We start from the raw sequence: 14,063 nt of genomic DNA, 5'->3' as shown, positions 1-14,063 counted from the left end.
CTGAGCAATATTTAGACAGTTTATTTGCATCAGTCTTTTGCAATCCTTACAATTGCAGTCCATGGAGTATAAGCTTGTGAATGTGCCCCAGACTCCCAAATACTGGCACAATAATCTGGTACGGTCATAATACGTTCAACAAAGGGCTGATACTGTATTTCATATTTGGATATTTGGACTTTGGTTGTGAAACAAGTGTCCATATGCCAGGTCAAATAAGCAGTATTTTGTTTTCTAGTCTGTTCTCCTGTTTTTGTTCATGAAATGAAATGAAGCACTGAGATTTGGGGCTACCATAAAACAAATGTATTATGATTACTATTATACTTGTATTATTCCATCATGTCAAGACAGGAGATACTACTGATTTATAGTTTGGATTAATGTTCCAGTTTCAATAAAACTTCCAATATTTACACCTTGTATTTCTATGTTTTAGAGGCTTGTAATTTAGATCAACTTTATTTCATTGGGTTCCCCACATTCTGACTATTTGGTAATGTAGTTCAGCCACCTGGTATTTCCCTCTCCAAATATGATGATCATCAGAGTGAGCATTCTTAACTTATAGGCCACAGTACCCATCTGACCTCAAACACTATACCGTCCCAACTCCAACATCCCCTTCATCTCCAAAACTCTTGAGAGGGTGGTTGCCGCCCAAATCCAGTCCCACCTCGACTCAAACATCCTCCACGAACCATTTCAATATGGTTTCCGCCCTAATCACAGCACTGAAACAGCCCTGTTAAAAATAAATAATGACCTCCTCCGTGCAGCTGACTCTGGACTCCTCACCATCCTCATCCTCCTTGACCTCTCCACTGCTACTTGTGGAGCACCTGGCGAACATTGGAATCACTGGTGTTGCACTTTCCTGGTTTGCATCCTACCTCCCGACATACGACAGTTAGTCCAACTAGGGAACCACTCGTCCGGGTGTTCTGCCATTTGACCCAGGGGTCAGTATTGGGTCCACTCCTATTCATCACCTACCTCCTTCCCCTGGGTAAAATCCTCCGACACTATGGTGTCCAGTTTCACTGCTACGCCGATGATACCCAGGTCTATATCTCCACCAAACCCACTGCCGCTCTTCCTCCCACCTCCCTCACTGCCTGCCTCCAGGACATCAGGAGCTGGATGAGCAGTAACTTCCTGAAGTTAAATGCCAGTAAAACCGAGGCCCTCCTCATCGGCTCCAAAAACATCCTCTCCAAAGCTCAAAACACCACTGCCCCAAACATCATCATTGACAGCTTCCCTGTTCCCTTCTCTACCCAAGTCAAGAGCCTCAGCGTCATTCTGGACAGCACCCTTTCCTTTGCACCCCACATAAAAACATCACCCGGTCTGCTTTCTTCCACATCCGCAACATCTCCAGACTCCGCCCATCCCTGTCCCAACACAGCACCAAAGTCCTCATCCATACATTTGTTACATCCCAGATTGATTACTGCAACTCTCTTCTCTCTGGCCTACCCACCAAATTGCTCAACAGACTCCAAATGCCTGGATCATCACCCGCAGTAAATCATCTGACCACCTCACCCCTGTCCTCATTCAACTCCACTGGCTTCCCATCCACTACCGGATTGACTTCAAAAACCTTCTGCTCACTTACAAAGCCCTACACAACCTAGCACCCACCCATCTCTCTAACCTCCTCCAGGAATACACCCCTTCCCGCTCCCTACGCTCTTCCTCAGCTGGCCTCCTGACTGTCCCGCCTCCCTCGCCTCAGTACCATGGGTGCTAGGGCCTTCAGCTGCTCTGCACCCAGACTCTGGAACTCGTTCCAACATCCAACAGTCTGACTCCATCACCACATTCAAATCCCACCTCAAAACCCACCTGTTCAAATTGGCCTACTACCTTTAATCATATACAGTACTCAATCTGTTATTCGCCTGCCGTGTGTATCTCCTGTCTTTTCTTATATCTACGCTCGTCGTATTTTAATGATGCTGGTATTTGCAATGCTTGTTTTTATGTATGATATTTTAGAATGTCATGTCTCTTTTATGCACTTGACCTTGGGTGTTTTGAAAGGTGTCACCAAATAAAATGTATTATTATTATGTTTACAGGACTATAATTCATTATCTTTTTAGGTAAATCATTTTCGGACTATTTGGTGATGTAGGGCAGCCACCTGGTTCATACCTCAGCAAATCTGACGAGGAAAAGAGTGAGCATTCCCAAGTTATAGGCTTTTATGCCACTTATTCCCCATTCAGAATAACATACAATCATTTGACTGTTTCAGTGAAGAGGTAGTAGGCCTATGTCTAAAGAAATCTCATTTGCAATAGAACTGTACCAGATATCTCCATACAACTACTGGTCAGTGTTCAATAGCACCCTAGACAATTCAGTAATGGTATATTTTTCAGGGATTTCAGTTTTTCTGATAAATGAGAGAAAAGTGATGTCCTATGTTCCTATCACCACAAAGTACAATTTCCGCCTAAACTAAAGCTATATTTACAGGACTATAATTCATTATCTTTTTAGGTAAATCATTTTTTGACTATTTGGTGATGTAGGGCAGCCACCTGGTTCATACCTCAGCAAATCTGATGAGGAAAAGAGTGAGCATTCTCAAGTTATTGGCTTTTTTGTCACCTTTCCCCTATTCGGACTGGCCTAATTTGGCTCTTTTTCAGGGATTGGGGTAGTTCTAAAGAACAGCCAAAAAAACATCTTTTCCCCCAATTTTTTTTTTGACAACAATCAATTTCATTAATGGGAGACCCTAAAGATAAGAAAAATCATTGTTGTCATTTGTTCTACCTCGGGTAGGGGTATCTCAAAATCTGAGGGCCCATTCTGCTAGACTATTAACTCACATGAAGCCTCGACCTCCAACAGTGGAGATAACCTGAGTGTTGATCTCTGTGCTAAAGAGAGGAGACTGACTGTAGACTGAAATATACTTCTGTCTATATTTACAGTCTAGAAGGTTCTCTGTGTTACAGCAGTGTCTTTCTCTCTCTGTCTCTCTCTCTCTCTCTCTCTCTGTCTCTCTCTCTCTCTCTCTCTTTCTGTCTCCCTCTCTCTCTCTCTGTCTCTCTTTCTCTCTCCCTCTCCCTCTCTCTCTCTCTCCCTCTCTCTCTCTCTCTCTCTCTGTCTCTCTCTCTCTCTCTCTCTCTTTCTGTCTCCCTCTCTCTCTCTCTGTCTCTCTTTCTCTCTCCCTCTCCCTCTCTCTCTCTCTCCCTCTCTCTCTCTCTCTCTCTCTGTCTCTCTCTCTCTGTCTCTCTTTCTATCTCCCTCTCCCTCTCTCTCTCTCTCCCTCTCTCTCTCTGTCTCTCTCTCTCTCTCTCTCTCTGTCTCTCTCTCTCTCTCTCTCTCTCTCTCTCTCTCTCTCTGATGTCTTTGTGGTAGGTATATAGAGGATAGTTATGGTCGAGCGAGGCAGACCTCCACAGATCGTGCGCACTCCGCTCTGCACCGAGGCTTTCCTGGTCAGAGAGCACTGATGAGTGCTGCTCAGAGCACTGATGAGTGCTGCTCAGAGCACTGATGAGTGCTGCTCAGAGCACTGATGAGTGCTGCTCAGAGCACTGATGAGTGCTGCTCAGAGCACTGCTGTTTTACACTGAACACTGATAAGTGAGATGAGAAACAGTCCATCAAAAGTCACAATGAAACGTCATTATGTGCCTTCATATATTACATGAAGGAACGTACGTCACCATCATTTATTTCAATGTCGGCTATGAAGAGTCATTGAGTTGGTTAATGAACTCTCTGGTCTGAGCACAGAGTGTTTGTGCTGTGGGAGGTTCCAGCTGTCAAAAGACAATAAAAGCCTCTCTCCTGGCCAATCCCTGCTCTTGACTGCTGTGTAGGCGGGTGCAGGGTGTGGTCTGCCCAAATCTGTGGTGGGTTCCATAATAACGCCTCGCGCCTGCGTGCCTCGCTCGACCATGTCTTGGCCTTTAGGACCTCTGTGTTTGACAGCAGTCTCTGCCTCTCTCACTCTCTCTCTCTCTCTCTCTCTCTCTCTCTGGTAAAGAGAGCATAGTGACTGTGTTAGGATCTCTCTCTCTCTCTCTCTGGTAAAGAGAGGATAGTGACTGTGTTAGGATCTCTCTCTGTTTGACATCTCTGCCTCTCTGTCTCTGTCTTACTCTCTCAATTCAATTGAAATGGCTTTATTGGCATGACGTAGGCTACATATTGCCAAAGCAAACGTTTTAGACATTGAAAAGCTCAACATTAATTAGAAAACATTATATAACATAGTACAAGACAAACAAATGATCTGTTGTCAGATATAGCAGCAACAACAAACACTGTGAGGGTGTCTCTCTCTCTCTCTCTGTGGTAAAGAGAGCATAGTGACTGTGTTAGGATGTCTCTCTGTTTGACAGCAGTCTCTGTCTCTCTGTCTCTCTCTGAGACGTCCACACTGTCCACATGATGTTTGGCTGTGAGCACCTTCCATCCAGCCAGTAACAGCAGGAGGTGGAGATCCTCTGTGTTGGTGTCTGTGGATCAGTGTGTCTCTGTGCTAAACATGAGAGATCAACCACTGATAGTTGACTGTGCTCTCTCTCTCACACACTCTCTCTCTCTTTCTCTCTCTCTCTCTCTCTCTCCCCTCTCTCTGTATCTCTCTCTCCCTCTCATCCTCTCTCTCTCCCCTCTCTCTACCTCTCTCTCTCCCTCTCATCTTCTCTCTCTCTCCCTCTCATCTTCTCTCTCTCTCTCTCTCTCCCTCTCTCTCTCTCTCTCTCTCTCTCTCTCTCCCTCTCTCTCTCTCTCTCTCTCTCTCCCTCTCTCTCTCTCTCTCTCTCTCTCTCTCTCTCTCTCTCTCTCAGGTGTCCACATCTGGCAGATGATGTATGGCTGTGAATGGGATGATGAGACAGGAGAGGTTAATGGTTATAAACAGTTTGGCTATGATGGAGAAGACTTCATAGTATTGGACCTGAAGACACTGACATGGATCGCTCCGACACCGCAGGCTGTTATGACCAAACACAGATGGGATAATAACAAAGCTCGGTTAGCCTACCTGAAGTACTACTACACCACAGACTGCATTGAATGGCTGAAGAAGTATGTGTCCTATGGGAAGAGCACTCTGCAGAGAACAGGTAGAGTCACATGACCTGATGTAGTTTCATCAACACAACAATGTTCATCTGTCTCTTCTGTTTCTAATGTACAGAAACATGCCAGTGAATATCAACCAACATATAGACACACACACACACACACACACACACACACACACACACACACAGCTGCCACGGGGCGGCTGTGGCTCAGGAGGTAGAGCGCATCATCCACCAACCCTTAAGGCCGGTGGTTCGATCCACGGCTCCTCCAGTCCAGTCCGCATGTCGAAGTGTCCTTGGGCAAGACACTGAACCCCAAATTGCTCCCGATGGCTGTGCCATCACACACACACACAGAACACAGAACACACACACACACACACATCACACACAGAAGGCAGCTGGCTGCCTTCTGTGTGTGAATGGGTGAATGTAGGCACATTGGATAAAAGCTTTATATAAATGCAGTCCATTTACCATTTACCACGTACATACAACTGTCGTGTTTTTTGTTTACACACATCTGTTTTTTGTCTTTCTGTCCTCTCTCACTCTCCCTCATCTCTCTCTATCTCTATCTCTCTCCCTCCCTCCCTCCCTCTCTCTCTCTCTCCCCTTCTCTCTCTCACTCTCACTCTCTCTCTCTATCTATCTCTCTCTGTCTCGCCCCTTCTATCTCTCTCTCTCTCCCCCCCCCCCCCTCTCTCTCTCTCTCTCTCTCTCCAGTTCTTCCCTCGATCTCTCTCCTCCAGAAGTCTCCCTCCTCTCCAGTCAGCTGCCACGCTACAGGCTTCTACCCGGACAGAGTCATGTTGTTCTGGACCAGAGATGGAGAGGAGCTTCAGGACCTTCAGGATAAGGAAGAGATCCTCCCCAACCACGATGGAACCTTCCAGACGACCGTTCGGCTAAACGTTTCATCAGTCAAAGCTGAAGACTGGGGGAAGTACGAGTGTGTGTTTCAGATCGCTGGTTTCAAGGAGGACATCATCACCAAACTGGACCGAGCAGTGATCAAGACCAACCACCCGGGTAAGAGCTTATGGAGGAGGAGAGACACATATAGTTTACTTATTACATCTGATTAACAGTTTATACATTTGGTTTCTGTTGTTCTGTACTGGTCCGTTTCTCACCTTGTTGTGGTTTTGCTGTCATTTTAGTCATCTTGGTATTTATTTTGTAATAAATACCATAAATACCCCCCCCCCCATTTTATACAGTATATCATATATATATATATATATATATATATATATATATATATATATGCAGAGTTTAAAAACTTTGTTAAATTATTTTATATAGCCTCCTCCAAGTTCCAGCCTGTTTTCTCATATGATGGACTGAGCCTTAAATCCAACTTTAAGACAATCTACCTACAGTCATATCACAGTCATGTCACTTGGAAGTAGTCTCTCCCCAGACTTAAATATTATGTTGAATCGCTGCACTCCGCATACTACATAAGTGAGTCTGTGCCAGTTAACAGCCACTGCTGGTTTTTAAGGCGGGTTGAAATTGAATGAGTGACAGGTCGTAGCACCGATGAGAGAGCAAATGGGCTGCGCCTCCCGTGTCGTCTGATCGCAAAGTCGTTACTGATTGGAGAGGACTGAAGCCATCACTGGCATATGACTGGCCAAGTGAACGGTTCCCTCCCATAACCAGCCCTCTGAGGGAAAGTGTCCCAGGCCCAGAGAGAGCTCTGCAGCATTCAGTAACGTAGTGTATCAGCGTAAGAACTCTCATGGGTCTGGCGTCGAGACTACTTGGAAGTGGCTAAACTAAGTCTGACTTGCATAGAAAGATATGTGCTGTGAATTTCAGGTTAAACATGTTAAGACATTATTAGGACAAGTTAGGCTTAGATCACATTTAAACTCATCCCAGGATCATTGTTCAGATCATGTGAACCTGACAGGATATCTGCATTCTTTAAAAGCTTTAAAAAAGAAAAATGATTTAAACGTAAAGTCTTAGAAAATATTAAAATGTCCTAAATGCAGTATGTTTTTTCACCATGTAGTGACTGTCTGTCCACCCTTACCACTGATACAGAATAAGGCTAATAGTATTATGCAATATGTGTTTTTTCCCCATTGGGTCTACTTCACTAACTTTGCTTATAAAATTTGATAACATTTAATTTCCTGTTGTCCATTTCCTTACACTGTCCCTTTATAGCTGCAGAACTGTCTTTATGTGCAGTTAGAAAAAGGCTGTTTTGACAGCTTTTTTTTCTCTATTTTGGTTTTTAAATTGGTCTAAAATTCACTCAGCATTAAAAATGTCTTCTGAAACCTGCAGATACCTTCATAATCATAACAGCTCAACTAATACAGATGAGATGATACTGTAATACAGTAACTCAGCTGTACGTCAGGTTCATCTTCATAGACAGCAGCAAACCAACATCAGCTTCATCATGTGCAGGCCCTTTCTTTGATTGATTTTATTTATCTATCTATCTATCTATCTATCTATCTATCTATCTATCTATCTATCTATCTATCTATATATCTATCTATCTATCTATCTATCTATCTATCTATATCTATCTATCTATCTATCTTCTCATCAGTCGCTGCTGATGTGACCATCCCCATCATTATTGCGCTGGCTGTTCTCGCTGTCATCCTTGCTGCCATTGGTGTCGCACTTTACAAAAAGAAGAAAGGTGAGGAACTCCAAAGGATATTTTGTAGGGGTGTCACAATATATCGTCCCACGAAATTTCGCGATAGTAAAACGTCACGATATGTATCGTTGAGATGAAATCTCATATCGTGAAAAAAAAAAAAAAAAAAAAAAAACTTTTTTTTTTTTTTTTTTTTTTTTCAAAAGTAGACAAAGAAACGTCTTTGTTTGTTGAAGTTCAATGTGTGGAAAGTAGTTCAGTTGAACAAGTCTCTGAAGAGACACATGAGAAGTTATACAGGAGAGAAACCATTCAATTGAGTTTCTGGCAAAACTGTTTACTTGACAGGAAAAACTGAAGATGCATAAAAAATAGACTAAGAAAAGTCTTGTTGTTTGAGTTTGAAGAAAAACTGAAGATGCATAATGAGAATTTATACTGCTGAGAAACCTTTTAGTTCAAAGTAAATCTAAGTGACGGTGTAACTCATTCTATTTCAAGATAAGCCTTATCTCCAATCTCATGTTTTTTCTAGTTGTTATTGTAATAACAATTTCCCACAACAGCATGTTTTGTATTTGTGCATTTCAAATAAAATACTACTTTTCCAGTCATATATTGTCATTATTCAAGTTTAAAAAAATATTGTTAAAATCGTATCGTATCGTATCGTTATCGTGAACCCAGTATCGTGATACGTATCGTATCGTGAACTGAGTGTATCGTGACACCCCTAATATTTTGACATTTACATTTTAGGCGTTAAGTTGATGCTGTTATACAGAGTGACTTACTGTACACTGAGTGTTACACAGAGTGGCTTACTGTACACTGAGTGTTACACAGAGTGGCTTACTGTACACTGAGTGTTATACAGAGTGGCTCACTGTACACTGAGTGTTATACAGAGGGGCTTATTGTACACTGAGTGTTATACAGAGTGACTTACTGTACACTGAGTGTTATACAGAGTGACTTACTGTACACTGAGTGTTATACAGAGTGACTTACTGTACACTGAGTGTTACACAGAGTGGCTTACTGTACACTGAGTGTTACACAGAGTGGCTTACTGTACACTGAGTGTTATACAGAGTGGCTCACTGTACACTGAGTGTTATACAGAGTGGCTTACTGTACACTGAGTGTTATACAGAGTGACTTACTGTACACTGAGTGTTACACAGAGTGGCTTACTGTACACTGAGTGTTACACAGAGTGGCTTACTGTACACTGAGTGTTATACAGAGTGGCTTACTGTACACTGAGTGTTACACAGAGTGGCTTACTGTACACTGAGTGTTATACAGAGTGGCTTACTGTACACTGAGTGTTACACAGAGTGTCTTACTGTACACTGAGTGTTATACAGAGTGGCTTACTGTACACTGAGTGTTATACAGAGTGGATTACTGTACACTGAGTGTTATACAGAGTAGCTTACTGTGCACTGAGTGTTATACAGAGTGGATTACTGTACACTGAGTGTTATACAGAGTGTCTTACTGTACACTGAGTGTTATACAGAGTGGCTTACTGTACACTGAGTGTTATACAGAGTGGATTACTGTACACTGAGTGTTATACAGAGTGGCTTACTGTACACTGAGTGTTATACAGAGTGGCTTACTGTATACTGAGTGTTATACAGAGTGGCTTACTGTACACTGGTATAAGTATAGAGCCAAAGTGAACGTGACTTCCTGCCTTTCTCTGTGCACCAGTGTCTGAAAAAATATGAATGGTGGCTAACTGAGAGAGACGTTACTTTTTTTTTATCTCGTTTGAATTGTGCCACAGGGTACACATGTCAAATGTGTCAATTTAAAAGATAACTCTGCATGTCAAGAAAGTGGCAGTTTGTCCTGAAACTGAAACGTAAGGTTTAGTTTGGTCAATCGACTACATCTCTTGTGTCGCACAACACGTCACACCATCAACAACATGGAGTGGCGGGAGAGACGTCACTCATGCGACTGGTTGTGTGTCGTCTTTCTGATTTATAACTTATAGTGCCACAGTTTTACCACAAACTGTGACTTTCTTGACTTGCAAAGTTATCTTTTACATTGACAAACATGACATGTGTCCCGTGGCACGATTCAAACTATATCAAAAAGGTAACATATCTAGAAAGGCAGGAAGTGACGTTCACTTTGGCTCTCTATAATTGGGGATAAAATGTGGTAAATGTGGGATCTGTTATTTACAACTGTGACAACTTGAGTCATTTTGTCTTTTCTCTTTATTTCAGGCAAACACCCTCCATCTTGTAAGTAGAATTTGTTTTTACTTGATGTTCATGATGTGACTTGCACTCTTCTTATATATCAGTGATAACTTGACTAGCTCACTGCATTTTATAGCTACCGTTGAGAAAGCTTTCTAGGTATTGATATTATGCAAATTAACTTTTCAGGACTTCTTCCTCCAGCATTGTCTGTTTATATAAAAAAAAGTGATGATAGTGTGTTTCTGACCTTCAGCTTCAGCTTCTGAAACCGGCCCTGAGCTCTCTGAGAAACTGAATCCAGACGCCTGATTGCCAAACGGATCAAGTTACACACAGTAAGTTATGTTCTATGGGCAGACAAAGAGGTGATATGTGCACTATTCACATCTGAACTGAACAACGTTGACTTACATTTGATCCAAAGGAACATTATTTGGATGTTATAATTTTATCAATTTACTGTAAGTCAGAAGGACAGATGTGATATTATCACATCCTCACTGATGTCATCAGTGTGTGTGTGTGTGTGTAAGTAAGTAAGTAAGTAAGTAAGTAAATAATTTATTTCGGTCAATTTTTCAGTTTCACATGAATGCATTACAGTAATAATGTGCGTTTATATATAGGAGACCGAAAAGGTGTAGGCTGAAGCCGTAGCTTATAAATGCCTACCCTTTTTTACATTTTATTACATCAAAATTCAAAAACAAAAAATAAGATAGTTGCAAGAATCAGTTGACAGCGAGAAGGAAAGTTTTCAATAGATCTTGGAAATAATAATAATAATAATAATAATGATAGCTTTTAAGTACATGATTGTACTAGGGTTTTGTATTTGTTAAGTACTCTTAGTTTAAACATTTTTTTGAATTTACATATAGAATTACACAATTTTAACTCATCACAGAGACTATTCCATAGTTGTACACCTTTGACAGAGATGCATCTACTTTTAAAGTTTGTTCTTACTTTCATTTGTTTGAACATGCAGGTTCCCCTTAGTTCGTACCGGCTGACTCGGGGTGAAAACAATTTCTGAATGCAGTTGGGAAGAAGGTTATTATGTGCCTTGTAAAGTATAATGGAGGTTCTGAGTTCAACTAAATCTACAAATTTAAGGGTATTTAATTTAATAAAGAGTGGGTTTGTTGGGTCGCAGTATTTGGAATGGTTGACAATTCGGATGGCTCTCTTTTGTAGCTTGATGATTGGATCGATATTTGTTTTGTAGGTGTTCCCCCAGACTTCCACACAGTAGCTGATGTATGGAACTATGAGCGAGCAGTACAATAAATAAGAAGATTTTTGGTTTAGAAGTTCTTTTGTCTTGTAAAGTATTGCGGTAGTTTTGGCCAGTTTGGATTTAATATTATTAATGTGTGCTTTCCAATTGAGTTTGTCATCAATAGTCACACCTAGGAATTTATTTTCAAAAACACGTGTGTGTGTGTGTGTGTGTGTGTGTGTGTGTGTGTGTGTGTGTGTGTGTGTGTGTGTGTGTGTGTGTGTGTGTGCCTGTCTCTTGTGTGTGTGTTTGTGTGTGTGTGCATGTGTGTGCCTGTCTGTCTCTTGTGTGTATGTCTTGTGTGTGTGTGTGTGTGTGTGTGTGTGTGTGTGTGTGTGTGTGTGTGTGTGTGTGTGTGTGTCTTGTGTGTATGTGTGCATCAATGATGATGTCACAATGCCTCTGACATCACTGATGATGTCACAATTTATGACATCACTGATGATGATGAGGATGTCATCAGTGGGACAGCCAGAGAAACAAACAAACAAACAAACAAACAAACAGACAGAGCCCCAGCTCCCTTTAGATAGTAGGTAAATTAAGTCATCATTGGTTTACTAATCCACAATATTTGATAATATCTGACTGATGAACTTCAGGTAATGATTTGATGTAGGTTATGTGTTGCTGAAGTATTTTATACATTATCTCATTGTTATTTCTGTCTCTTTAGGGATCAATTGTGCACTGGAGCCAGAAGAGGCGCTGTCACTTTCACCCTTCCATCTGTAAACTGGGAATAAGTGGCTTATTAATCATTCATGAATCATTGGGAAGTTTCAGATGACAAAACAGTTCAGTAATCCAGTGCACATACAGACAAACAACAGGAGCATCATAGTATTTAAATAGCTGATTACTGATTGGGGTTTAAGACAAGAAATTCAAATGAAAAAGCATTTCCTTCATACAAAATAAATGGAAAACCATTCAGGGGTGTCAAACAAGCGGCCCAGGGGCCAGAGGGTCCAATCTGGTCCACAGGATGACTTTGCAAAGTGTGAAAATTGCACTGAGAAGTCCTTCAATCCAATGTGAGGCACTTGTGAAGGCTAAGAGGTGCCAGGTTTCAGGAGCAAGTTAAACATCTATTCATGCTTTCTGTATTCATCACTAAATGGTTTTAAATTGTATTATGGTCAATTGTTTTCAGTACCCTTGGCCTTGAATATAGAAAATTGCAGAGTTGCCCTCAATTGTAATGCACAATTACAGACAGTAGATTTGATCATTTGTTTGATGGTAGCTGAGATAACCCTATGTGAAAACATGTTCTTAAAATGTACCTGTAATTCTTTACACTAAAAGAAACAGGGATTTATTATGTATATCTTTTTTTTAGGTTATTATGCATTGATTTCCTTGTTGAGATCAAATTGGCTCGAATGATTTTGACACCCCTGATTTACAACTTACAGAACTTTTTGCTGTAAAATGAGATTTGCACCATTTAGTTCCTGTCACCTCACATGATGGTAAAATATATTAGGGCGGCTATTGAGCTTTTTAAGACCTCTGCTCACTAAAGAGCAACTTTGCTGCTTTTAGAAAGAATTGGCAATACATTTAAGGGGAGGAATGTGAGACACATGGGTTGATTGGGTTTTGATTTCTAAGTTTGAATATTCATTTGACACAAAACTATAGTTATTGTTGTAGTTATAAACACAGTGTGATTTTATTGGAAAGGTTTGCCCTGGGGAATTATCCCACACACACACACACACACACACACACACACACACACACACACACACACACACACACACACACACACACACAAACGACTTATTTGGCCAAACAGATGTCAGTCTGAGATTTATTTTTCCAGTTATGTAAATATTTTGCTCGTATATGTTTTTTATGCAAAGTGTGGTAAAATCTACAGCTCTTGTTGAATTGCATTCTCCCACACAAAAATGTATTTGTATATTTGATGTTTTGCTGAATTACAGCAACTAAGGGAGAATATATTGCTTAATTTCTGTTTGTTTTGATCTCTCATTTAAACACTGACGTGCCTTAATTTAAAGTAGGATGCAATGCAGGGTTTTTTCCTCTTTGCTGTAAATTTCTAAACATCCTAAAAAGCTTAAGTTATGTTCTGATTTTGGATTATTTACAGGCTAGATTAATTTAGATTAATTTAGGGATGTGGTCATTTACCTCTTTGTAGAGTTTCTGAACATGTAGAGGATGATTCGGGATTCTCACAATATATTCTGGTTTGGATTACTGAAATGAATGTCCAATTAAATTGCACTGCTGAGGCATTCCTTTTGTACCGCTGTTTGGCTTTTCAATAAAGTCCCAATAGACCAAAGTCTGGTTTGTTTGTTTGTTTGTTTGTTTGTTTAAATGCCAAGTATCCTTTTCCTTATATATGTGTGGCTATAGTGAATATAAATATAATATTGCAGGAGAACCCACTGTTGCTACTGAGACTTACATGTAATGAATGTGGTTCTGACATGTCGGTGTTTGACTGTAAAGACTGAATGACAACAAAGGGTAAACTGTCATACATTTTTTTAACTTAAAGTTCTGTTAGTTCTACACCTTGAATGACAGCAGATTAAGGACCGTACACAAAATTGAGATGATCATAGACCGGCCCAGTTACTCACTGAGGGGGAAATCTTCGGGTTGCAACCACAAACTAAATCAAATAAACATAATCTATATATTTACCTGTTTAACAGATTAACTGTCTACCCCATATCCTAATATCACTGGTAATTTACTGTAACCTGCAGCCTTTTCATTTAAATGTGTCTTTTATCCATACATATTATGATGTGTGTCTTGTTGTAATCACATTTTAGTCA

The 14,063-nt window shown here is 40.8% G+C and overlaps 1 protein-coding gene across 2 annotated transcripts in view; it reads left to right on the top strand.

The window, feature by feature from the left end:
• Window positions 1-13,558, top strand: part of LOC310785502 (class I histocompatibility antigen, F10 alpha chain-like) — an 18,265-nt gene extending 4,707 nt beyond the window's left edge. The window contains exons 3-8 of one of the 2 annotated variants that reach the window (XM_083646592.1): window positions 4,830-5,108; window positions 5,799-6,104; window positions 7,657-7,752; window positions 9,969-9,986; window positions 10,201-10,282; window positions 11,909-13,558. In XM_083646592.1, the coding sequence (XP_083502718.1) occupies window positions 4,830-5,108; window positions 5,799-6,104; window positions 7,657-7,752; window positions 9,969-9,986; window positions 10,201-10,256 (755 nt within the window). In that variant the 3' untranslated portion in view covers window positions 10,257-10,282; window positions 11,909-13,558. The remainder of the gene's footprint in view (window positions 1-4,829; window positions 5,109-5,798; window positions 6,105-7,656; window positions 7,753-9,968; window positions 9,987-10,200; window positions 10,283-11,908) is intronic. The other variant, XM_083646593.1, reaches the window with a different exon arrangement.
• Window positions 13,559-14,063: the final 505 nt, after the last annotated feature.

The sequence above is a fragment of the Poromitra crassiceps genome (genome assembly GCF_964638095.1).
Source record: "Poromitra crassiceps genome assembly, chromosome: 11".
NCBI classification, from domain to species: domain Eukaryota; kingdom Metazoa; phylum Chordata; class Actinopteri; order Beryciformes; family Melamphaidae; genus Poromitra; species Poromitra crassiceps.
This window is presented reverse-complemented; position numbering and strand designations above follow the sequence as displayed.